General features: G+C 42.0%; 1 protein-coding gene across 5 annotated transcripts in view; it reads right to left on the bottom strand.

Moving 5' to 3' along the window:
- LOC139160304 (interleukin-17 receptor E-like) overlaps positions 1–24,684 on the bottom strand; it is a 59,562-nt gene extending 34,878 nt beyond the window's left edge. For 3 of the 5 annotated variants that reach the window (XR_011557917.1, XR_011557918.1, XM_070738032.1), the window contains exons 1-3: positions 24,397–24,684; positions 2,237–2,386; positions 1,156–1,259 (exon numbers count right to left, since the gene is read on the bottom strand). Coding sequence is in view for 3 of the 5 variants with exons in the window: in XM_070738032.1 (XP_070594133.1) it covers positions 1,156–1,194 (39 nt within the window). In the remaining 2 variants the exon portion in view is untranslated. Of the gene's footprint in view, positions 1–1,155; positions 1,260–2,236; positions 2,387–9,721; positions 9,738–24,396 lie in introns of all 5 variants that reach the window. The other 2 variants (XM_070738030.1, XM_070738031.1) reach the window with 1 other exon arrangement.
- Between the last annotated feature and the right edge of the window lie 354 nt (positions 24,685–25,038).

The raw sequence follows: 25,038 nt of genomic DNA, 5'->3' as shown, positions 1-25,038 counted from the left end.
TGAAGCCCCGGAGTGCACAAAAAAGCACAATGAGCAAACTAGAACTGTGTTTTTCTGATCTTCCAGTTTGCCCATTGTGCTGGTTTTTGATTCAGGGAAGCTTCAGGAAGCTTCCCTGAATCCTCCAGCGTGCAAAAAAACAGCACAACAGCAAGCCGGAAGTGCATTTCCCCGAACTTCCGGTTTGCCCTTTTTGCATTTTTTTCAGACAAGGCCTGTGCACATGCGCGGGCGGGTGGGGCGTGGTATTGTTTATTTATTTATTTACTTACTTACTTACTTACTTACTTACTTACTTACTTACTTACTTACTTACTTACTTATTTATTTACTTACTTATTTACTTACTTACTTATTTACTCACTTACTGACTTACTGACTTACTGACTTACTGACTGACTGATTTACTTACTTACTTACTTACTTACTTACTTACTTACTTACTTACTTACTTACTTATTTATTAGATTTGTATGCCGCCCCTCTCCGTAGACTCGGGGCGGCTAACTACAATAATAAAACAGCATATGACAAATCTAATATTTAAAATAACTAAAAACCCTTATTAAAAATCAAACATACACACAAACATTCCATGCATAAATTGTATAGGCCTGGGGGGAAAGGAATATCTCAATTCCCCCATGCCTGATGACAGAGGTGGGTTTTAAGGAGTTTACGAAAGGCGAGGAGGGTGGGGGCAATTCTGATCTCTGGGGGGAGCTGGTTCCAGAGGGTCGGGGCCACCACAGAGAAGGCTCTTCCCCTGGGTCCCACCAGACGACATTGTTTAGTCAACGGGACCCGGAGAAGGCCAACTCTGTGGGACCTAACTGGTTACTGGGATTCGTGCGGCAGAAGGCGGTTCCCGGAGATATGGGGTGGAGGTGTTCATGAATGGGGTGGTGCACATGGATGGGGGGGAAGGGAAGGGGTGTGTGCACTTGCACGCATGCTAGCACACCCACACCCCTTTTGGCATGTGAAACAAAAAAGGTTCACCATCACTGCCTTAGGGGATGGGACCGCAGCATTGCTTGCCTCCCTGCTCTAGTGGGCTGGGTAGATCTAACCAGCATGAAACAGTTTCTCAGATAACCTGGTCCCAAGATGGGTCAAGTGTGCCTTGTTCAGGTTATTGTGCGCATATGTTACCTTAGCCACAGTTTTGTTCTGATGCTCCTGCGTTTTCATGACCTGAAGCTTGCCGAAACGCTTAGAGCTTGGATCGAAAAAGTCCAGTTCCAAGCCTTTAATACCTAAAGTCAAAACAAACAAGAAGGGAAAATCTTATATCCTAGCTTTCCCAAATAGGGTGAATTCCACGTGTTTTATATTTATGTTGTATGATTTGTGTACTTACTGGATTCACAGGAAGTCCTCGATAAACAAAACAATATTAGGTTGGTTCATTATATTAAAATAAGCTTAATTAGTTTTATTGAAATGTACAAATAAAACAAATTAAATATGATAAATAAAACTGAAATATAAGAATAGAGATATTTTAAAGAAATATTTTAATAAAGCAAGTCGAATTTGATAGTAAAATTGGCATATAAGAACAGAGATGGTTTTGAAAGATTCATAAAAATGGAATTAATGAACAATAGATGATTTATGGTGTACTGAAAAAAAATGTAGAAATTGGTTATATTTTTTTCTTTTCTTGCCTTTTTTAGTACAGTATTTTCAATGTTTATGATTTGATATAGGGGTTTTTAGATTTAAGTAAAATGTGTAAATAGAAATAGGAGGCACTGTAGCCCATCAGTTAATTATAATGTTAGAAATATTATTTGTCGGTATATATTTGAGGGAACATTAATGAAGAGAGGTAATACATGATGGTTTTGATTGCTGGACAACAGGATTAGATAAATATATATATATATATTTGCAAAAGATCTATAGAGAAATTAAGAATTTTGTATACGATTTTTTCCTGAGATTATACAAGAGTTACTAACAAAATACTGCCTTTTATTGTACTGGAAATAGAAGATATTTGACATTGTACTAAAGAGTATGAAGGAAAAAATAAAAAATTAATAATACTGTGAAAACAATGTTTTCAAGGCTGTGCCTTAGAAAGGCATTGCCCTTTCCACTTCGACCTATAGCACTCCAAATGTTCTATCAAGATTCCCACAATTATTGCACCCTCAACAACCTGAGCTCTCCTTCAGCAATATTGTCCCCAACTTCAACACCCTCCACCTGGGCTCCATCATACCTGTAGAGTTCAGAGCCACGTAGATTTGCAGACAGGTCTGTTCTTCATTGTTGCAACACTGAACTGCACTTAGGAGAAGGTCTGGCAATTGCTGAGATGGGGTTTCCTCCAGCTTGCGCTGGCATTGGGAACAGAGGCTGGGTGGATCTCCTGTCGAAGAGAGTAAAAAGTGATTGAAAGGCAGAGACAAATAAGTTTTTCTTACTTTCGTATGTATGTATGTATGTATGTATGTATGTATGTATGTATGTATGTATCTCTCTATCATCTATCTATCTATCTATCTATCATCTATCTATTATCTCTCTCTATCATCTATCTATCTGTCTGTCTGTCTGTCTGTCTGTCTGTCTATCTATCATCTATCTATCTATTATCTCTATCATCTATCTATCTATCTATCTATCTATCTATCATCTATCTATCATCTATCTATCTATTATCTCTCTCTATCATCTGTCTATCTATCTATCTATCTATCTATCATCTATCTATCTATCTATCTATTATCTCTCTCTATCATCTGTCTATCTATCTATCTATCTATCTATCTATCTATCATCTATCTATCTATTATCTCTCTCTATCATCTATCTATCTATTATCTCTCTCTATCATCTGTCTATCTATCTATCTATCTATCTATCTATCTATCATCTATCTATCTATTATCTCTCTCTATCATCTATCTATCTATCTATCTATCAATCATCTATCTATCTATTATCTCTCTCTATCATCTATCTATCTATCTATCTATCTATTCCCTCCCTCCCTCCCTCCTTCCTTTCTTCCTTCCTTCCTTCCTTCATTAGACTTATAAGCTGCCCCACTTCCAAAGGACTCTGTCAAGGATACAGAGATAAACAGGGAGAGAGGAAATCAGTTGAGTCACAGAAAAGAAGCAGATGGGACCAGAACAGGGTTTCTCCACAGGGATCCAAAAATTCAAGATAGTGGCCACTATCATGCAAACAATTATTATTATTATTATTCATTAAATTTGTATGCCGCCCCTCTCCGCAGGCTCGGGGCAGCTCACAGCAGCAATAGAAAACAATATACAATACAAATCTAATATTACAAAGTTAAAAACCCATAATTTAAAAAACATGCACACAAACATACCATACATAAACTATATAGGCCTGGGGAAGATGTCTCAGTTCCCCCATGCCTGACGGCAGAGGTGGGTTTTAAGGAGTTTACGAAAGGCGAGGAGGGTGGGGGCAATCCTAATCTCTGGGGGGAGCTGGTTCCAGAGGGTCGAGGCCGCCACAGAGAAGGCCCTTCCCCTGGGCCCCGCCAGACGACATTGTTTAGTTGACAGGACCCGGAGAAGGCCGACTCTGTGGGACCTGACTGGTCGCTGGGATTCGTGCGGCAGAAGGCGGTCCCAGAGATATCCTGGTCTGATGCCATGAAGGGCTTTATAGGTCATAACCAACACTTTGAATTGTGACCAGAAACTTTCCCCAAGTCCCCAGGAGCAGTCTGCAGGCTCGCCAGACCCTTTCTTCAACCCCATTTTTGTGAGAGAGAAAAACGGGCAAAAATTGGCCTGTTTTTCACAAAAACAGAGGCATTTTTGCCATTCCCCAGCACCCAAGAGTTCTCTGCAGGTGGAGGAGAGAGGGCTTTGAGAGGCCAAAAATGGCTGTATTTGGTATATAAGATACATCTACATTTCCACACTCTTTTGGGGGGGGGTACTTCTTATACTCTGAAAAATACAGTAAGTCAGTATCTTCCAATACAAAGCAAAGAAGAGCAAATCAGAAGAAGGACGCAAATTTGTAGAACAATATTGTAGAACAATATCTGGACCGGGACTCACTGCTCACAGTCACTCATGCCCTCATCACCTCGAGGTTCGAATACTGTAACGCTCTCTACATGGGGCTGCCTTTGAAAAGTGTTCGGAAACTTCAGATCGTGCAGAATGCAGCTGCGAGAGCAATCATGGGCTTCCCTAGGTATGCCCATGTCACACCAACCGCAGTCTGCATTGGTTGCCGATCAATTTCCGGTCACAATTCAAAGTGTTGGTTATGACCTATAAAGCCCTTCATGGCATCGGACCAGAATATCTCCGGGACTGCCTTCTGCCGCACGAATCCCAGCGACCAGTCAGGTCCCACAGAGTTGGCCTTCTCTGGGTCCCGTCGACTAAACAATGTCGTCTGGTGGGACCCAGGGGAAGAGCCTTCTCTGTGGCGGCCCCGACCCTCTGGAACCAGCTCCCCCCAGAGATTAGAACTGCCCCCAACCTCCTTGCCTTTCGTAAAGTTCTTAAGACCCATCTCTGCCATCAGGCATGGGGGAACTGAGACATCTTCCCCAGGCCTATACAGTTTATATATGGTATGTTTGTGTGTATTTTTGCTTTTAATAATGGGGTTTTTAGCATTTTTTAAATTATTAGATTTGTTCTTACATTGTTCTTGTTATTGTTGTGAGCCGCCCCGAGTCTACGGAGAGGGGCAGCATACAAATCTAATAAATAATAATAATAATAATAATAATAATAATAATAATAATAATAATATTAACCTTGGCCATATTAAGACATGGGGAGTTCAACACCCAGAATTTCTCACCCAGAATGTTAAGCAATAATGAATTAGAGCATCAAGCCAGAGTTCTAGTCTTGCGTTACACGTAAAGCCAACTAGGTGACCTTGGGCAAGTCCCTCTCTCTCAGCCCTAGGAAGAAGCCAGCAAGGGAAATTTTGACAAGAAAACCACAGCAGAGATGGGTTGCTGGCAGTTCGGTCCGGTTCTATATTGAGCTTCCTAGGAAACACCCCACCCCCAAAAAGATTTTGAAGCTACAATTAATAACTGTGTAGTAGAGAGAGGCCTGAATCCCAGTGCCTGATTGTGAACCTACGTTGGGCCTCAAATTCAAATGTTTAATCTGTTATCTTCTGTGGTTGCTACTATGGGTTTCAATCTTTGTATTTATGAGCCAAATCATTTCTGATTTTGCCATCCAGAGTTATTTGTTGAGATGGGCAGCCATCACGAATTGACTAATGAAATATTATTATTATTTATTTTATTTATTTATTGGATTTGTATGCCGCCCCTCTCCGTAGACTCGGGGTGGCTAACAACAGTAGTACAAAACAGCATGTAAATCCAATACTAAAACAGTTAAAAAACCCTTATTTGTAAAACCAAACATACATACAAACAAACATACCATGCATAAATTGTAAAGGCCTAGGGGGAAAGAATATCTACGTTCCCCCATGCCTGACGGCAGAGGTGGGTTTTAAGGAGCTTACGAAAGGCGAGGAGGGTGGGGGCAATTCTAATCTCCGGGGGGAGTTGGTTCCAGAGGGCCGGGGCCGCCACAGGGAAGGCTCTTTCCCTGGGGCCCGCCAAACGACATTGTTTTGTTGACGGGACCCGGAGAAGGCCCACTCTGTGGGACCTAACTGGTCGCTGGGATTCATGTGGCAGAAGGCGGTCTCGTAGATACCCTGGTCCGGTGCCATGAAGGGCTTTATAAGTGATGACCAACACTTTGAATTGTGACCGGAAACTGATCGGCAACCAATGCAGACTGTGGAGTGTTGGTGTTACATGGGCATATTTGGGAAAGCCCATGATTGCTCTCGCAGCTGCATTCTGCACGATCTGAAGTTTCCGAACACTTTTCAAAGGCAGCCCCATGTAGAGAGCATTATAGTAGTCGAGCCTCGAGGTGATGAGGGCATGAGTGACTGTGAGCAGTGACTCCCGGTCCAAATAGGGCCGCAACTGGTGCACCAGGCGAACCTGGGCAAACGCCCCCCTCGCCACAGCCGAAAGATGTTTCTCTAATGTGAGCTGTGGGCAGCCATCACAAATTGACTAATGAAATAAATATGTAAACAGGCACATTGAACTGCAAACAGGTTCTAGGGCAAAGTTTACATTAATCCACACGCACAACCTGCGTGTAAGGCAAAAAAGGTGTAAGGCATCAAAGTGCAATGCGTATGTCTCTATAGAAAAAGGACAAGAAGAACCTAGCAAAAACCATATATGTTTACCTATTCCCTGGTGAGTGATGTATTTGAATGCCCTTGGTGACATATTTGCCTGGTTTATAATCAACTCACATTTGATTAGGATTTGTTTGGTTTTGTCTTTACCTGATGTGCAAACTCAGCCATTATCTTCCTTTCCATGTAATCCACTAATAAACAAATACACTTAGAGACTGGATAAGAAAGCTTGTTTGGATACCTAACTCGCATTATAGTGTCTATACAATAGCTGATTGTTAAGTCTATTTACAATGGCTACTTGCACACGCTCCAAAGGAAGAAGTAAAACACGGCAGGATTTCTGTAATATTAGCATGTAACATAGAAAAAAGAAGAATTCCTCTATTGCAGTAAGGAGGTGGATTTCTTCGGTGATTTTCCAAAGCAAACCAGCACGCTTGATTGACTGCATTCGCACGGTGCTAAGGCAGGATATTTTAAAGAAAAATAATTTGTTTTTGGTTCACATCGAATGTTAAACCAATAATGAGTGGGTTTGTACATCATACTAAGCGGTGGAGGGGGGAAAAAACACCCAAACTCAGAGAGTCTTGGTAGTGCAGTGGTTAGAGTGTAGTACTGCAAGCTACATCTGCTGATCACCGGCTGCCAGCAGTTTGGCAGATCGAATCTCAGTAGGTTCAAGGTTGACTCAGCCTTCCATCCTTCCAAGGTCGGTAAAATGAAGACCCAAATTGTTGGGGGGCAATATGCCCTCTCTAAGCTGTAAAAATAGCTTAGAGAAGGCTGTAAAGCACTGTGAAGCGATATACAGTGTTCCCTCGATTTCCGCAGGGGATGCTTTCCGAGACCACCCGCGAAAGTCGAATTTCCGCGAAGTAGAGATGCGGAAGTAAATACACCATTTTTGGCTATGGACAGTATCACAAGCCTTCCCTTAACACTTTAAACCCCTAAATTACCATTTCCCATTCCCTTAACAACCATTTACTCACCATTATTACTGGTACTCACCATTGAATAAGACACTTAGTGATCCTGATATTTATAAACATAATTATTTATTAACAATAATTATTTTTTTTGTTATTTATTTGCAAAAATTATTAGTTTGGCGATGACATATGATGTCATTGGGTGGGAAAAACCGTGGTATAGGAAAAAAACCGTGAAATATTTTTTAATTAATATTTTTTGAAAAACCGTGTTATAGGCTATTTGCAAAGTTCGAACCCTCAAAAATCGAGGGAACACTGTATAAATCTAAATGTTATTGCTATCTAAACTGTGGTTCAGATAACCCTTGACTTAGAACCACAAGTGTGGCTGTTAACAACAACAACAACAACAGAGTTGGAAGAGACCTTGGAGACCTGAACCTTATTTAACCCTTTAACATATTTAAATGTTAATTTAAATTCGGATGCTTGTCTATGCATTCACCCTTGCCTGCACTTCACCATTGATGTTGCCATTGACTTAATAATAATAATAACAATAGAGTTGGAAGGGACCTTGGAGGTCTTCTAGTCCAACCCCCTGCTTAGGCAGGAAACCCTACACTACTTCAGACACATGGTTATCCAACATCTTCTTAAAAACTTCCAGTGTTGGAGCATTCATAACTTCTGGAGGCAGGCTGTTCCACTGATTCATTGTTCTAACTGTCAGGAAATTTCTCCTTAGTTCTAAGTTGTTTCTCTCCTTGTTCAGCTTCCATCCAGTGTTTCTTGTTCTATCCACAGGTGTTTAGTGATTGTTCAAGTTGCTATGGTGCTGAAAGAGGGGACTTTATCATCAGTCCTTGCACTTGCAACAATCAAGCAACTCTGATCAAAATCTGGGCCCATGGCCACAGGCATGGAATTTATGAGTGTTGCCGTGACTTCAACTCCCATTCCTGAGCTAGCATGACTGGAGGAGGAATTCTGGGAGTTGAAGTCCACTAGTCTTAAAGCTGCCAAGTTTGAAGTTTGTAAAAAGTGTATATGGCTGTAGAAAGTGTACATGGTTGTAAAAAGTGTACATGGTTGTAAAACGTATTCTGCTACACTGGTATTTTATGAACTAATATATTACTACACCATGTGGTTCAGAATACTTTTTTCCTTGTTTCCCTCCTCTAAAATCTAGGTGCATCTTATACTTTGAAAAATACGGTAACTTTCAAATTTAGCTGGGTATCTGGGGATAACATCAAATTAATAGAATAATGTTAAAAAAAAAAAAAGTCAACAGGGTGTCTTCATGCCATGGATAAGATGATATGCTACAGTAGCTGAAATCAAAAAGCTCTTCAAAAACCCACGAGGGCAAATTTAACAGTTTTTGTAGTGGTGCACCATTGGTCTCAAGTCACAACGCCTTGAAATCAAATCTGCACTGGTTTCCTACCAAGTGTTGGTTATGACCTATAAAGCCCTTCATGGCATCGGACCAGAATATCTCCGGGACCGCCTTCTGCCGCACGAATCCCAGCGACCGGTTAGGTCCCACAGAGTTGGCCTTCTCCGGGTCCCATCGACTAAGCAGTGTCGTTTGGCAGGACCCAGGGGAAGAGCCTTCTCTGTGGCGGCCCCGACCCTCTGGAACCAGCTCCCCCCAGATATCAGAGTTGCCCTCACCCTCCTTGCCTTTCGCAAGCTCCTTAAAACCCACCTCTGTCGTCAGGCATGGGGGAATCGAAATTTCCCTTCCCCCTAGGCTTATAGAATTTATACATGGTATGTTTGTATGTATGAGTGGTTCTTTAAATTGGGTTTTTTAAAGATTATTTTTAATATTAGATTTGTTTACATTGTCTTTTCATTGTTGTTAGCCGCCCCGAGTCTTCGGAGAGGGCTGGCATACAAATCTAATAAATAAATAAATAAATAAATAAATAAATAAATATTTGTAACTCAAGAGTTGAAATGAGAGTTGGTGCTCTCTGAGCTTGGTTGTTTCTTGCAGACATTTCACTACCCAGCTAGGTACCATCATCAATTAAGCTGGTCAAGAGAATCCATCATATGAGAGCACCAAAGACCCCTGGTTGTCTACTCCAACCTCAGCCCAACTGAATGCTGCACGATCTCCGTTCCGCACCCCTCATTCAGATCCCAATTGCTATCTCCATATTCCCTGGGCTGGAGCCGGAACGCTAATTGCGCTCGATGCTGCAGCTCGTACGTTTTTGTGGGGCCAGCGCGATTTTGCTGCTGCACCTGTGGAGGAAGCAAAATCACGCACAGAACCGCAGGTGCGCCCATGTTTCGGCTAGGTTTTTTTTGCTTCCGTACATGCAGAAACACGGGTGCACCTGCAGCTCCATGCGCGATTTTGCTACCTCCGCAGGTGCAGCAGCAAAATCACGTTGGTCCCGCAAGAACTTACAAACCATGGGGGCGAGTGCAATTTAGCATTCCGGCTAGTAGCCCACCGCTGCCCGGGCTCAAGTTCAACATAGAGTAAGTTTCATTAAAAATGTTAATTTTCTTACCAGAAACACTGCAATCCTGCAAAACAAGAAAGAAAGGTAGAATTAGAGGGAGGGGGAGTGAAATCCAAGGCTTCGCTTTGTAAAACAGAACATTCACAAGCTCTCTGAAGCCTCTTCTGGAGGCTTTGTGTATTGCGTGTGTATTGGACATAGTCACTGGGTTTCAGCCAACCCTTGCTCAGTCTGAAGATGACGAGATAAAAGAACAACTTCTTCACACAACATCTAATAAAATTTGGGGACTTTCGTCACCACAATGATACCGTGGCTGCTGATCTTTAAGGCCATCTAAACTCTTGAAGGTCATCTACAGGGCTGCGTAAAATCTGCCCGTTGAAAAACAGAGGCAACTCCATGGTATGAAAGCACCATTTCTGACATAAACTTCATGGGAGTTTCCATTGAGTTGGGAAGCATCGCAGGAAGGACTCTTCTTAAATTCTTTTTTTTTTTTTTGTAATTTTTTAAAAAAAATTCTCCACAATTTCCATTTATACAGTGGTACCTCTATCTCAGAGCACCTCTACTTACAAACTTTTCTAGATAAGAACCGGGTGTTCAAGATTTTTTTGCCTCTTCTCAAGAACCATTTTCCACTTACAAACCTGAGCCTCCGAAACTGTAACTGGAAAAGGCAGGGAGAAGCCTCCGTGGGGCCTCTCTAGGAATCTCCTGGGAGGAAACAGGGCTGGAAAAGGTGGGGAGAAGACTCTGTGGGGCCTCTCTAGAAATCTCCTAGGAGGAAACAGAGCTGGAAAAGGTGGGGAGAAGCCTCCATGGGGCCTCTCTAGGAATGTCCTGGGAGGAAACAGGGCCAGAAAAGGCAGGGAGAAGCCTCCATGGGGCCTCTCTAAGAATCTCCTGGGAGGAAACAGGGCCTCCACCCTCCCTGTGGTTTCCCCAATCGCACACATTATTTGCTTTTACATTGATTCCTATGGGAAAAATTGCTTCTTCTTACAAACTTTTCTACTTAAGAACCTGGTCACAGAATGAATTAAGTTCGTGAGTAGAGGTACCACTGTATATCAATACACATACCTTAAAATATGTCAATAATATACTGTTAAGGAGTGTGCAGAACCCTTGAGTTATCAAGGACATGTACAGAGGAAACCTGGGATTCCAGCAGATATTCAGGGCTGGGGAGTGGGGGAAGCTTTGGAAAAGTGACATTCGGAATATAAGATGCACTCAAATTTTCAGCCTCTTATAGAGAGGAAAAAGATGCGTCTTATATTCTGAAAAATATGGTAGTTTTTGTCTCTTGTGTTTAGAGTGTTCCCTCGATTTTCGCGGGGGATGCGTTCCGAGACTGCCCGCAAAAGTCGAATTTCCGCGAAGTAGAGATGCGGAAGTAAATACACTAGTTTTGGCTATGAACAGTATCACAAGCCTTCCCTTAACACTTTAAACCCCTACATTACAATTTCCCATTCCCTTAACAATAATTTACTCACCATTATTACTGGTACTCACTATTGAATAAGACACTTAGTGATCCTGATATTTATAAACATAATTATTTATTAACAATAATTATTTTTTTTGTTATTTATTTGGAAAAATTATTAGTTTGGTGATGAAGTATGACGTCATCAGGCGGGAAAAACCATGTTATAGAAAAAAACCCGCGAAGTATTTTTAAATTAATAATTTTTTTTAAACCGTGGTATAGGCTATTCACGAAGTTCGAACCCGCGAAAATTGAGGGAATACTGTACTACCAATTCATTTTCATTTTTTTCCCAAAGTAACCGCTATAGCATAACTTCCCAAAAGATTCTCTCATGCCTCTTAATTTTAAGCCATATTGTTCCCTCTCCTTACTTAATATCTTTACTCACCATTCACCTTTTTTTAAAAGAAAAAAATTCTATTATTTCTAAATGCCCTTTCTTAAACTCCTTTGAAAGACACCAAGATTCCCAGGACTTGAGCGAATCCTAATTTTTCTAAGAACGAAGGGATTGGGGGAAAATACTGCAGCAACCCATTTCCCCGTATAATCCACCACGTTACTTTGTTTACCAAACTCTGCAACGACTTTAATACGGCCTAGTCAAAAACAGATCCACCAGATAATCCTGCTTTCCCCCACCTACACGATCCTCTATTAGTCATTTGCGATCTAAGACAAAATGGAGATCAGGGATAGGAAAGTTGGCTTTCTTTCGATATTTCTCTCCGCGGTTGTTGACACACGATTCTTATCTCAGGAGACGGGCAATTCAAAAATTGACTTTTGCTCTCGTTTCGCTTCTCAGTGTGGGGAGATTTGGTGCATTCAGCGTGCCCACAAATGTGGTTTTCTGTTCCTGCATCAGGGCAACCTCTGCTCTAACCAAGTAGAGGCATAGAGAGAGAGGCACACCTTTGATTGTGTAACACTCTGCCAGTAACAAATCACTGAAAAACATTTGAGCTCTACTGCAGCAACATTACTCAATCTGTTCTGGGTACAAAGGGAAAGCTGGGGATTTAAGGCTGGGATAGACAACCAGATACTGTACTTTCAAATTATAAAAATCTTAATTAGGAGGCAAAGCTTTAGTCCCCAAACTAGCCTCAGATTGTGCCCCCTTATAAGGGGGCACAATCTGAGGCTAGTTGGGGGAAAGATTAGAAGCAACGTGAGAAAATATTATTTTACTGAAAGAGGAATAGATGCTTGGAACAAACTTCCAGCAGACGTGGTTGGTAAATCCACAGTAACTGAATTTAAACATGTCTAGGATAAACATATATCCATCCTAAGATAAAATACAGGAAATAGTATAAGGGCAGACTAGATGGACCAGAGGTCTTTTTCTGCCGTCAGACTTCTATGTTTCAAATAATATAAATATAAATATAGATATAGATATAGATATAGATATAGATATAGATATAGATATAAATATAAATAATTAAATATAAATATAAATATAAATATAAATATAAATATAAATATAAATATAAATATAAATATAAATATAAATATAAATATATATATAAATATAAATATAAATATAAATATAAATATAAATATAAATATAAATATAAATATAAATATAAATATAAATATAAATATAAATAATTAAATATAAATAATTAAATATAAATAATTAAATATAAGTATAAATATAAATATAAATATAAATATAAATATAAATATAAATATAAATATAAATATAAATATAAATATAAATATAAATATAAATATAAATATAAATATAAATATAAATATAAATATAAATATAAATATAAATATAAATATAAATATAAATATAAATATAAATATAAATATAAATATAAATATAAATATAAATATAAATATAAATATAAATATAAATATAAATAATATATATGTAACATATTTTTGCTGACAATGAAAATTCGTTTCTCTGCGTACATATAAGATATATATATATATACTGTATATGTACACAGAGGAATGAATAAGAGAGCTGGAACTGCAAAGAGAACATGAGAATCACACGCAGACTGAAGAAGGAATGAGAGAGCTAGAATTGAGAAGAGAAGTGAAATTACTGGATGAGGCAGCAAGGGGACAAGAATTCCAATTAACTAAACAGGAATTGGAAAAGGAATTGGAAAAAGTAACAATAGAATATAAAAAGCAAAGAATGACAAGATCCGCAAAAGAAAATACAGTGGTATCTCTACCTACGAACGCCTCTGCTTGCGAACTTTTGTAGATAAGAACCGGGTGTTCAAGATTTTTTTGCCTCTTCTCAAGAACCATTTTCCACTTACAAACCTGAGCCTCCGAAACTGTAACCGGAAAAGGCAGGGAGAAGCCTCCGTGGGGCCTCTCTAGGAATCTCCTGGGAGGAAACAGGGCCGGAAAAGGTGGGGAGAGGCCTCTGTGGTGCCTCACTAGGAATTTTCTGGGAGAAAACAGGGCCTCCACCCTCCCTGTGGTTTCCCCAATCGCACGCATTATTTATTTTTACATTGATTCCTATGGAAAAGATTGCTTCTTCTTACAAACTCTTCTACTTAAGAACCTGGTCATGGAACGAATTAAGTTCATAAGTAGAGGTGCCACTGTACAGAGTTCTATCAGTAGTCCTCGACTTACTGTTGCAATTGACCCCAAAATTTATGTTGCTAAGCAAAACATTTGTTAAGTTAGTTTTGCCGAATTTTACGACCTTTTCTCGCCTCAGTTGTTAAGTGAATCATTATTATTATTTTTTATTATTATTATTTATTGGATCTGTATGCCGCCCCTCTCCGCAGACTTTGCAGTTGTTAAGTAACTCTGGCTTCCCTATTGGCTTTGCTCGTCAGAAAGGTGATCACATGACCACCGGACTCTACAACCGACACAAACACATGCCAGTTGTCAAGCATCCGAATTTTGACCACGTGACTAAGATCACGTGCAAATGCCGTAAAAGTGAAAAACGGTCATAAGTGCTGGTGTGACTTTGAACCGTCAGTAAATGAACTGATGTGAGTCAAGGACAATCTGCACTTACTAAGAAGAATAAATATCTTACGGCAGACAGTCAACTTTTGTTTACAATTTTCTCTGAGAGTTTGCAACAGACTGAGAAATTAAAAGCAAGCTTATCTCATCAACAACGGCAAAGACAAGGCGCCTTTGATTTCCTTGTACCAGTCAATCATCATCCTTTTCCTCTTCCCTTCCCATCGCTGTTTCCTTTTAGGTATGTCATTTTTATTGTAAAAACGATGGCAACAATTCCGTTGATTGATGCGTAAAACCCCTTAGGAGTCGTTTCAGCAGAAGAGGAAGAGGGCGTAAAATACTTAATCATTGTTTTTGTTCATAAATAACGGAAAACTACTGATGGTCTTTTTTTGGCATGGGAAAAAATGGTGAAGGAAAAAATATTATTGCAGCAGAGGCGGAGTAACGACACGGACACAGAGAGCTGGATTTAAAATGGGTCATTTTTATTAATTAAATTTGCGTAATTTATTCATTAAATTAGCATAAATTTAACTAAACCCTAACAAGGACCCGCAGGGTCAAACAATTACTTCCGGGGCGGAAAATGACGTCAGAAAAACTTCCGGGGCAACTTATGGGCGTAGCTCCATGCTGATCCAGGTGAAGGACCCTGCCCTCACCTGGATCCCAGCCATGCACCTGCATGTGGGAGGTCTTGCCGTCTAACCCCTACAAGGGGATAGAGATGGGCGGGACCCAAAGATGGGTTCCCCCCAATTGGTCAGATCGAGCTAAAGGCACTATGACCTTTGTAGAGAGCCTGTCAATAATCCCCAAAGATTTTTTAAAAAATTATATTATATATTATTCCGTTAAAGGTCCAATGCAACATTGTATTAATGTGTATGCAGTGATGGGCTCCTACGGGTACGGTCAGGTACGCAGAACGGGTAAAAATATTTTGCATTTTTTTAAAAAAAATCCCTCCTGGGCTCTGGGTCTGTTTTTCCTATCGCAGTAAATGAGGTTGAAGGTGTATAATTTTGGAAGAGCTGTGCGTGTCTCTCTGTGTGTATATACACATACAGTTTATATAGTAGATAATGTATATTTTTGTGTGCCTGTGCGTAATATGTATGTACACATATGGCCTATATACACAGAATTAAATGGTATATTTTGGATCTTCAGCAATAGTAAATAGATAGGGAAATTGTATTTCTTTGAGGCAAGGAGAGGCCAGGCACCCTAACCCTAACCCTAACCCTCACCCTAACTCAAATCCTTGACGTGAGTGATATCAAGTTGGCCATCTTTAAGCCAGTCACATGATCTTTAAGCCACTCCGGTCACAATTCAAAGTGTTGGTTATGACCTATAAAGCCCTTTACGGCACCGGACCAGAATATCTCCGGGACCGCCTTCTGCCGCACGAATCCCAGCGACCGATTAGGTCCCACAGAGTTGGCCTTCTCCGGGTCCTGTCGACTAAACAATGTCGTTTGGCAGGTCCCAGGGGAAGAGCCTTCTCTGTGGTGGCCCCGACTCTCTGAAACCAGCTCCCCACGGAGATTAAACTGCCCCCACCCTTTTTGTCTTTCGTAAACTCCTTAAAACCCACCTTTGCCGCCAGGCATGAGGGAATTGAGATATTGAGACTACAATTTATGTATGGTATGTCTGTGTGTATGTCTGCTTAATAACGGGGTTTTTTTTTTTACTGTTTTAAAATTATTAGATTTGTCATGAATTGTTTTATTGCTATTGTGAGCCGCCCCAAGTCTACGGAGAGGGGCAGCATACAAATCTAATAAATAATAATAATAATAATAATAATAATAATAATAATAATGATCGTTAAGCCACTCCCACGTGGTCACATGGCCATCAAGCCACACCCACAAAATAAGCCACGCCCATAGTGTGGTAGTAAAAAAAAAATGCAGCCTTTCACTGTGTGTAGGGCACAGATATTTGATTGGAAGACAAAATATCTGGAGGAAAACATGGAAATCAGGTCCCCGTGAGGAATTGTGAGAAAAAAGCACAGTGGTAATATTGAGAATTTTCCCTACATTAATGCCTAATTTAACTCAAGTGAATACACATCCGCTATCATTACATTACATTAATCCATTTTCAGTAGCAATACCTACATTAAAATAAATACAAAGTCTTTGAAGCTCTAAAGCTGTTATGGGCGGGCGTATGCTATTATATAAACAAGTAAAGTAGAGAATGGGCAGAAAGTCAAGAGTTTGTTTCTCTTTGCTACAGAAAGTGCCAACTGAAAATTGTCACCTGTCAGATATAAGTGGTCACCAAGTGATTAAGAGCTTTGCAAAGGAGGACAAAATACTAAACTTCTAAGTGAGATTAACAGAATAAACAGCCTTAACGGGGTAAAAGTGTGTAGTTGTCGAGAAGGAGAAGGGGAAGGAGGACAAGAAAAAGAAGAAGGAGAGGACAGGTAGAATATAAAGTTATCCCTCTTCCCCAAAGGGAATTGTTTATTTGTTTGTTTGTTTGTTTGTTTGTTTGTTTGTTTGTCTGTCTGTTTATTGATTTATTTTGTCCCATACACAATGAGAGTTTTAGTGGGTGTATATATATCTACAGCATATCTACAGCAGCACGAAGCTTACAACTTCAGCCTGATGATGGTGAATGTGATTTCACCGAAACGTCGCATAGACATGCAAAATATTACACGGGGCAAAACCCGAACATATATATATATGTAGATTGTTCTGAGTTCGGGTTTAAGTTAATGGTTGTTGATTAGGCGTGATATCCTGGGTAGTTGGAGCTTGCAGGCTACTTGATTGTTTTTCAACATGTGTTCTGAGTATACAGTGATCCCTCGAGTTTCGCGATCTCGATTATTGCGAAACGCTATATCGCGATTTTTCAACCCGGAAGTAAACAACACCATCTGCGCATGTGCGCCATTTTTTTTTCCTATGGCCACGCATGCGTAGATGGTGGAGTTTGCTTCCCCCTGGCCAGATCAGCTGCTGGGTGGCTTCCCTGGGTCTTCCCCCTCTTGCCGGGGTTTCCCCTTTGCGTGGGCGGCGGGGAAACCCCAGCGTTGCTTCCCAGCTGAGTGGCGCGAGCAACGGCGTGGGCGGGCGAAAGGCGGGCGCGCGGACATTGGCACACGAGCGGTGTGGCGGCCGGACAAACGGCGGCCGCTCCTGGCGGCAGCACGAGCAACACGAACGGCATGGCGGCCGAACAAACGCACGAGCAACGCAAGCGGCGTGGCGGCCGGACGAATGGCGGCCGCGCCTGGCGGCAGCACGATCAACACAAACGACATGGCGGCCGAACAAACGCATGAGCAACGCAAGCGGCGTGGCGGCCGGACAAATGGCGGCCGCGCCTGGCGGCAGCACGAGCAACACAAACGGCATGGCGGCCGAACAAACGCACGAGCAATGCAAGCGGCGTGGCGGCCGGACGAATGGCGGCCGCGCCTGCCGGCAGCACGAGCAACACGAACGGCGTGGCGGCCGAACAAACGCACGAGCAACGCAAGCGGCGTGGCGGCCGGACAAACGGATTCTCCTCCGACCTGCCCTCACCTTAGCTTCCAGCTGATGCTTCGATCCTTGGAAGAGGCCAGAGCGCCTTTCTGCACCACACTCTGCGCTCGGGTTCCTTTCCAGAAGATGGAAGTTTCTCTCTTTCCATCCTTTCTAGCAATACAATACTCGATGGTTAAAATGGTTTTAACCATCGAGTATTGTATTGCTAGAAAGGATGGAAGGATGGAAGTTTCTCTCTTTCCATCCTTTCTAGCAATAAAATACTCGATGGTTAAAATGGTTTTAACCATCGAGTATTGTATTGCTAGAAAGGATGGAAAGAGAGAAACTTCCATCTTCCGGAAAGGAACCCGAGCGCAGAGTGTGGTGCAGAAAGGCGCTCTGGCCTCTTCCAAGGATCGAAGCATCAGCTGGAAGCTAAGGTGAGGGCAGGTCGGAGGAGAATCCGTTTGTCCGGCCGCCACGCCGCTTGCGTTGCTCGTGCGTTTGTTCGGCCGCCATGCTGTTCGTGTTGTTCGTGCTGCCGCCAGGCGCGGCCGCCATTTGTCCGGCCGCCACGCCGCTTGCATTGCTCATGCGTTTGTTCGGCCGCCACGCTGTTTGTGTTGTTCGTGCTGCCGCCAGGCGCGGCCGCCATTTGTCCGGCCGCCACGCCGCTCGTGCGCCCCTTGTCCGCGCGCCCGCCCTTCGCCCACCCATGCCGTTGCTCGCGCCACTCAGCTGGGAAGCGGCGTTGCTCGCGCCAGCAGCGGCGGCACGAGCGGCGCGGCGGCACGAGCGGCGCGGCGGCCGGACAAGCGGCGGGCAGGCGGGTCCTCAGCTGTTGGGCGGGGGTCTTCCCAAGTGCGGAAGTAAAAAACACCATCTGCACATGCGCGAGGGCACGCATGCGCAGATGGTGTTTTTACTTCCGCACCACTATATCGCGAAAAATCGAGTATCGCGAGGGGTCTTGGAACGTAACCCTCGCGATACTCGAGGGATCACTGTAGTTTCTGTTTTTATGGCTGGGTTACGTTTGAGGGCTGGTTTCCAGATGTCTGGTAGGCTGCAGGTATCATCCCGCTTGTTCCTATTTTGGGGATGTTTTTCTATCTCGATGGCTTCCATTATTATTCTTTTGCTGTAGTGTTCTGTTTTGGAAATATCACACCTAATCAACAACCATTAACTAATCAGCATACTTCAGCTACATCAACGACCCCAGATGTTACCCCACTGACTCACCAGGAAGTTTCTACACAGCAGGCAATTGCTGAGCCATCAAACCACACCCAGCCACCAGTATTTATAGAAGGAAGGCAGCTTAGGTATCTCAGTGTTCGCCTTAGAACAAGGACAGAAACACCAGCCTGAAGATGACGAGTGAGACCTCGTCGAAACGTCGCCAGAAATTTCCAAATCCTACACGGGAAGAAACCCGAATATACCAAGACCGTCATACCTGTACCCGTGAAAATCTACGAAAACAAATATATATACACACACACACACACACACACACATAGTAAAATACATGATGAAGGTTATAGAGGAGATACTCATAGTAAAATATATCTAAGAAAGAATAAAAAAGAAGATATAGTAATAGAACATATCAATGAAAGAATGGAAGAAGAGATATAGGAATAGAAGAAAGGTATAGGAGATATAGGAGAGCAATAGACAGGGGACGGAAGGCACTCTAGTGCACTTGTACTCGCACTTGTATTTAGGAAGAACATTTCTTTTACAATTCTTTGTGCAACACAAGGAAACCAACCAATGGAAAGCTGAAAATAACTAAAAGGTTAGCCATCACTGCTCTATATGCACCATCCAGGGTGAAATTCTCCTAGTTCGGGCGTGCCTGTCGGTCGTCGGAGAACCGCTTGCAAAGGGAGTGTGAGGCTCCACCCACCTGACTGGATACCGCCATTTGGATTCTTTTACCCTCTGCACATGCACAAAGCATTCTGTGCATGTGCAGAGGGTGAAAGAACCCAAATGGCAATGGATAGGCGGAGTCTTGAACTCCCTTTGCGATCGGCTATCCAGTGACCAAATGGCACGCCCAAACCGAGAGCATCTCATCCCTAGCACCATCCCTTAATTTATCTGCAAACGAAACAGAAATATACTATTAATAAATACAGTGGTACCTCTACTTACGGACTTAATTCGTTCCATGACCAGGTTCTTAAGTAGAAAGGGTTGTAAGAAGAAGCCATTTTTCCCATAGGAATCAATGTAAAAGTAAATAATGCATGTGATTGGGGAAACCACAGGGAGGGTGGAGGCCCTGTTTCCTCCCGGGAGATTCCTAGAGAGACCCCACGGAGGCTTCTCCCCACCTTTTCCGGCCACGAAAGGTGGAATCCAGGAAATGATCACCCTGGCATCCTTAGCAACCTGCCAGTATACGTGATGTCAAAGCTCCGCCCCCCGGAATCTGTTCATGGGAGGGATTCCCCAGCTCCTTTTGTGCCTCCCTCCCATCCTCCCAACCAGCTGACAGCTTCCCGGTATTCGCCTTCCTCCGCCGCCACCGGCGCCCGGCTCCTCCTCCTCTTCTCAGCAGATGACAGCCGGGCGGTGGCTTTTGCGGTGTTCAGCACGAACGCCAAACCGGAGCATGAATTTTTTTAAAAATTCGGGTTCGCGTCCGGCATGCCGAACACCACAAAATTCAGTAGGGACCTGAATTGTGCGGGTTCGGTTCGCCCAACACTACTTATAAATATACTATTCACGGGTTAGATCTGCTTTAGCTGATGCAGGAGATGATACTTTTCTTAAACCAGTATTGGGCTGGTCCTGGTATTCCTGGGATTGCCGATTTGGTAGTGGATGCCCTGCGCACGCCCATGCAAGAATTTGCTTCTGCACATGGGCAGAAGCAAAGAAATCGCAGAAAATTGCATCTCACCCCTAGCATGCGAATGTCCTCATGTGAGATTTCGGCAATTTTTGCCAACTGAGCATGTTCGGAAGCAAATTCTCGCATTGGAGTGCATGCACCCATCGCCGCCGGTGAACCCACCCGCCTCCAGGACCGATCTGGTAGGGAAAGGTAAGTGCGGCCCTTCAGCATCTTAAACCAATGGCAGCTTAGCCCTCTCCTCCAGTGCAATCCCATCCTGAAGTTATAACAGTTTGGAAGTTTGCAGCTCCATCATTTCCTGCACCCTCTCTATGTTCCTCTCTGCTCTTTAGTGAAATGTTAGAAGTCATAGGAAATCCTTGTTATTTTATTACAGGCTCTGAAATTGATAAATTTCAGATAAATCGTAAGCCGCGCAGAGTCCTTCGGGAGTTGGGCAGCATAAAAATACAATAAATAAGCAAATACAACAAATAAATAAAGTTAGGAGAACAGGCCTCTCACTTTCCATTGATCAATTCCAGTTACCTATGTCTTTTAAGACGTATTATTTTGGGATGTCTCTTCCTTCCTCTCTTTTTTTTTACTTTTTGAGTTTCTGCATCCCTTGATGCACCTGAACGACAGTGTGTATGTATCACCAATCCCCGTCACTTTCTCCAGGGTTGAGAGTTGGAAAATTAAAAGGAAGTGGGTGTTTGCACATGTATGTGCATGCAAGAACCTATACTCTCTCACACCCACATTATGAGAACTTTATTAGGGGAAATAAATCCTCTTATCTTTGTTGAATGCATAAATTAGCCCTGGGGATCTTGGGTTTGACAATGTAGCATATTTATTTATTTATTTATTTATTAACCATATTTATATGCTGCCCAACTGCCAAAGGACTAGGAGTGGCTTCCAAATCGTATAGCTTTTGGAAAGTTGCTAATTTGTAGGTTACGATCAGGATATTAAGATTGTATCACCTGATCTGACTTCTGATCAAAGTCATGGGACTAGATGCAGGGATTAGGGAGACATTTGTTTATTTAATTTTGCCCATTTAAAAAAAAAAAACCAATTTACAAGTCAAAGCTAAACTGTCATTCAAAATTCTAAGTATTTTGAAATTGAATACTGTAATGTTGTTCATCGGTGTTCTTAAACACATTTATTAAGGAAAAACGTGTGAATTACAATGCATGTATGCGTGAAAATAATGCACAAAAAACATTATAAAAGGAATTATTTGCAAAAGTGTGAACTTGTAGTAAAATTCAAAGACATGCACATCAAACATAGAAACATAGAAACATAGAAGTCTGACGGCAGAAAAAGACCTCATGGTCCATCTAGTCTGCCCTTATATTGTTTTCTGTATTTTATCTTAGGATGGATATATGTTTATCCCAGACATGTTTAAATTCAGTTACTGTGGATTTATCTACCACATCTGCTGGAAGTTTGTTCCAAGGATCTACTACTCTTTCAGTAAAATAATATTTTCTCATGTTGCTTTTGATCTTTCCCCCAACTATCTTCAGATTGTGTCCCCTTGTTCTTGTGTTCACTTTCCTATTAAAAACACTTCCCTCCTGGACTTTATTTAACCTTTTGACATATGTAAATGTTTCAATCATGTCCCCCCTTTTCCTTCTGTCCTCCAGACTATACAGATTGAGTTCATTAAGTCTTTCCTGATACGTTTTATGCTTAAGACCTTCCACCATTCTTGTAGCCCGTCTTTGGACCCGTTCAATTTTGTCAATATCTTTTTGTAGGTGAGGTCTCCAGAACTGAACACAGTATTCCAAATGTGGTCTCACCAGCGCTCTATATAGAGGGATCATAATCTATCACTTCCTGCTTGTTATACCTCTAGCTATGCAGCCAAGCATCCTACTTGCTTTTCCTACTGCCTGACTGCACTGTTCACCCTTTTTGAGACTGTCAGAAATCACTACCCATAAATCCTTCTCTTCTGAAGTTTTTGCTAACACAGAACTGCCAATACAATACTCAGATTGAGGATTCCTTTTCCCCAAGGAATGTGCAAATCACAATACTAACTCTAAAAACAGCCCAATTCAATGAAATCAACTTTACAGATTTGCTAAAGAAGGGGGGGGGGGAGCCAAAATAGACAAATTTCTCTATTGCTGCTGGTTTGCACATCTTTCATAAAATGCTCAGAAAAATGCAAGCACCTTTAGCAACAAATAAATATATCATTTTGATGACATAGCAAGCACACCCTTTAAGCCTAATGTAAGCTTTTGAAATTCTCCAAATCTCTGTGATGTTTAAAAATTCTTGAACTGCCTCTGTTGCATAATAACATATTTTTAAATTAAATTTCTACATAGACAGCTATTCTGTCAATTACAACTGAGATTTTAAAATTATTTATTTATTATTATTTTTTTACTGTAGCTAATGCAAGATTTTTTTTTCCCCTTTAAAATGCCAGAAACCCCATTCCACTCCTCCGTCTCCGTTTTCTCTGCTCTCTTTCCAATACTCTTGTCAATTTTGTTTTGGACTGTATAAGGGATTATCAACAATAAATTGATAACTGATTGGTTGTCCACATCATGCTAGGCAATAAACTGTTGCACCTTTGTACTGTTTGTGAAATCCATTATTTCAGCCTGGGACAATTCTATGTCCAGAATCTGTGCCCTCTGAGCTTTGAGCCCTACTCAGTCTGGTATTCTTTATGACTAACTCAGTAATGAACTGAATATATTCGTCACATATTGCCACTTATTCTGATTTTACAGCATGAAACTGACCTTTAACATGCAAGTTAAATTTAAAGGTAAGGCTGGTATCAGTTACTTTGAGTATAAATTTTTTTATTTTCCTTCACCTTAAAATAAAACATACATGAATAAAAACACAACATCAATGCCTAACGATATACTGTATATGTCCAGTAACTGAATTTAAACATGCCTGGGATAAACATATATCCATCCTAAGATGGAAATAGTATAAGGGCAGACTAGATGGATCATGAGGTTAACAGCTAAAATATTTAAACTGTAAAAGTAAACAAATACAACAAATACAACACCAATGCCTCACAATTTATATATATTGCTCAAAAAATAAATAAAGGGAACACTCAAATAAAACATCCTAGATCTGAATTAATGAAATATTCTCATTGAATACTTTGTTCTGTACAAAGTTGAATGTGCACAACAGCATGTGAAATTGATTGTCAATCAGCGTCGCTGCCTAAGTGGACAGTTTGATTTCACAGAAGTTTGATTTACTTGGAGTTATATTGTGTTGTTTAAGTGTTCCCTTTATTTATTTATTTTTGAGCAGTGTATATAACATTTTCTTAACTACTGATTCCCCCCCCCAAAAAAAAAACTTTTAAATTTTTATTTTTCTTTAGACCTATCACAACTTCATCACTCCAACAATTATTAAGAGGACAAACAACATGCTGGCATGAGCCTCGTTCATGATGTTGCTAAACACAAAACCTCCAACTCTTGGATGTGCCACATAGGACCACACGTGACAATGTCTTTCCCTTCAAACATATCCACCGTCAGCCACAAGTTAGCCGAGGAGGTCGGGCAGAAGGATATCCTTTCCTCATACGTTCCGACCTCAGAAACCACATGGCCTCGATAAGTCTTCTCCACTACCTGTCACGCCATGGAACAGGCACGGGAGAAGGTGCCTCCTTCACCGCTCCTGGTGGCTTTCATTCCCGTGAACCAAGAAGAAACCAATTCCCACGTCCTCGGCATTCGAACCCTGGTCGCGTATGAGAGGAAGACCTCCACCAAGCCTCCCACCCACCCTGTCATTCTCCTGCCCCAGAAGAGAATCTCCTTACAAAGTTGGTGAGGACTTCTCCGCAGAGATACGGCTGGTGGGTCTGGAGCGCAGCAGACTGGAGGTTGAGGAGGAAGGCGGTGAGGAGCAGGAGGACCCTCGGAGTGGGACTCCCCATGGAGTGAGGGGCTCGACCTCAGCTGGGCTGGAACATGGCTGTTGTCAAACAGTCTCGAGAGTCAGAGAGCTCTCCGCAGAGTATCTAGGCCAAAGAGAGCTGCCAGCGTGTCTCCACCTCTTCTTCCCTTGCACACCGCGCTCTCTACCCTGCCCTGCCCTAACCTAACTAATCTGGCTGGGCTGCATTCTTTGGCTGCTGCTGTTCGTGCTGCTGCTGATAAGGACAGCCGGAGTTGTGCAGGGCTGTCGCTGGGAGGCGGGGGAAAGGGGAAATTTCTCTCTCTCTCTCTCTTTCTCTCTCTGCCCCGTCCTACGAGGACAGCATGTTAAGTCTGCGGTAGCTCACGAAAGCTGCTGTTTCCCACCCACCTACCCACCCCAATAAAACGTGCCCGCTACCAGATGCTTCCTGGTTTACTTTTATTTTTCCCTCCTGTCCAATATATCTCGACTTCTTCCTGGGGAAATACAGCCCAACGTGAGCTTTTCAGAATCATTTCCA

Source organism: Erythrolamprus reginae, chromosome 2 (assembly GCF_031021105.1).
Source record: "Erythrolamprus reginae isolate rEryReg1 chromosome 2, rEryReg1.hap1, whole genome shotgun sequence".
Classification (NCBI taxonomy): domain Eukaryota; kingdom Metazoa; phylum Chordata; class Lepidosauria; order Squamata; family Dipsadidae; genus Erythrolamprus; species Erythrolamprus reginae.
This window is presented reverse-complemented; position numbering and strand designations above follow the sequence as displayed.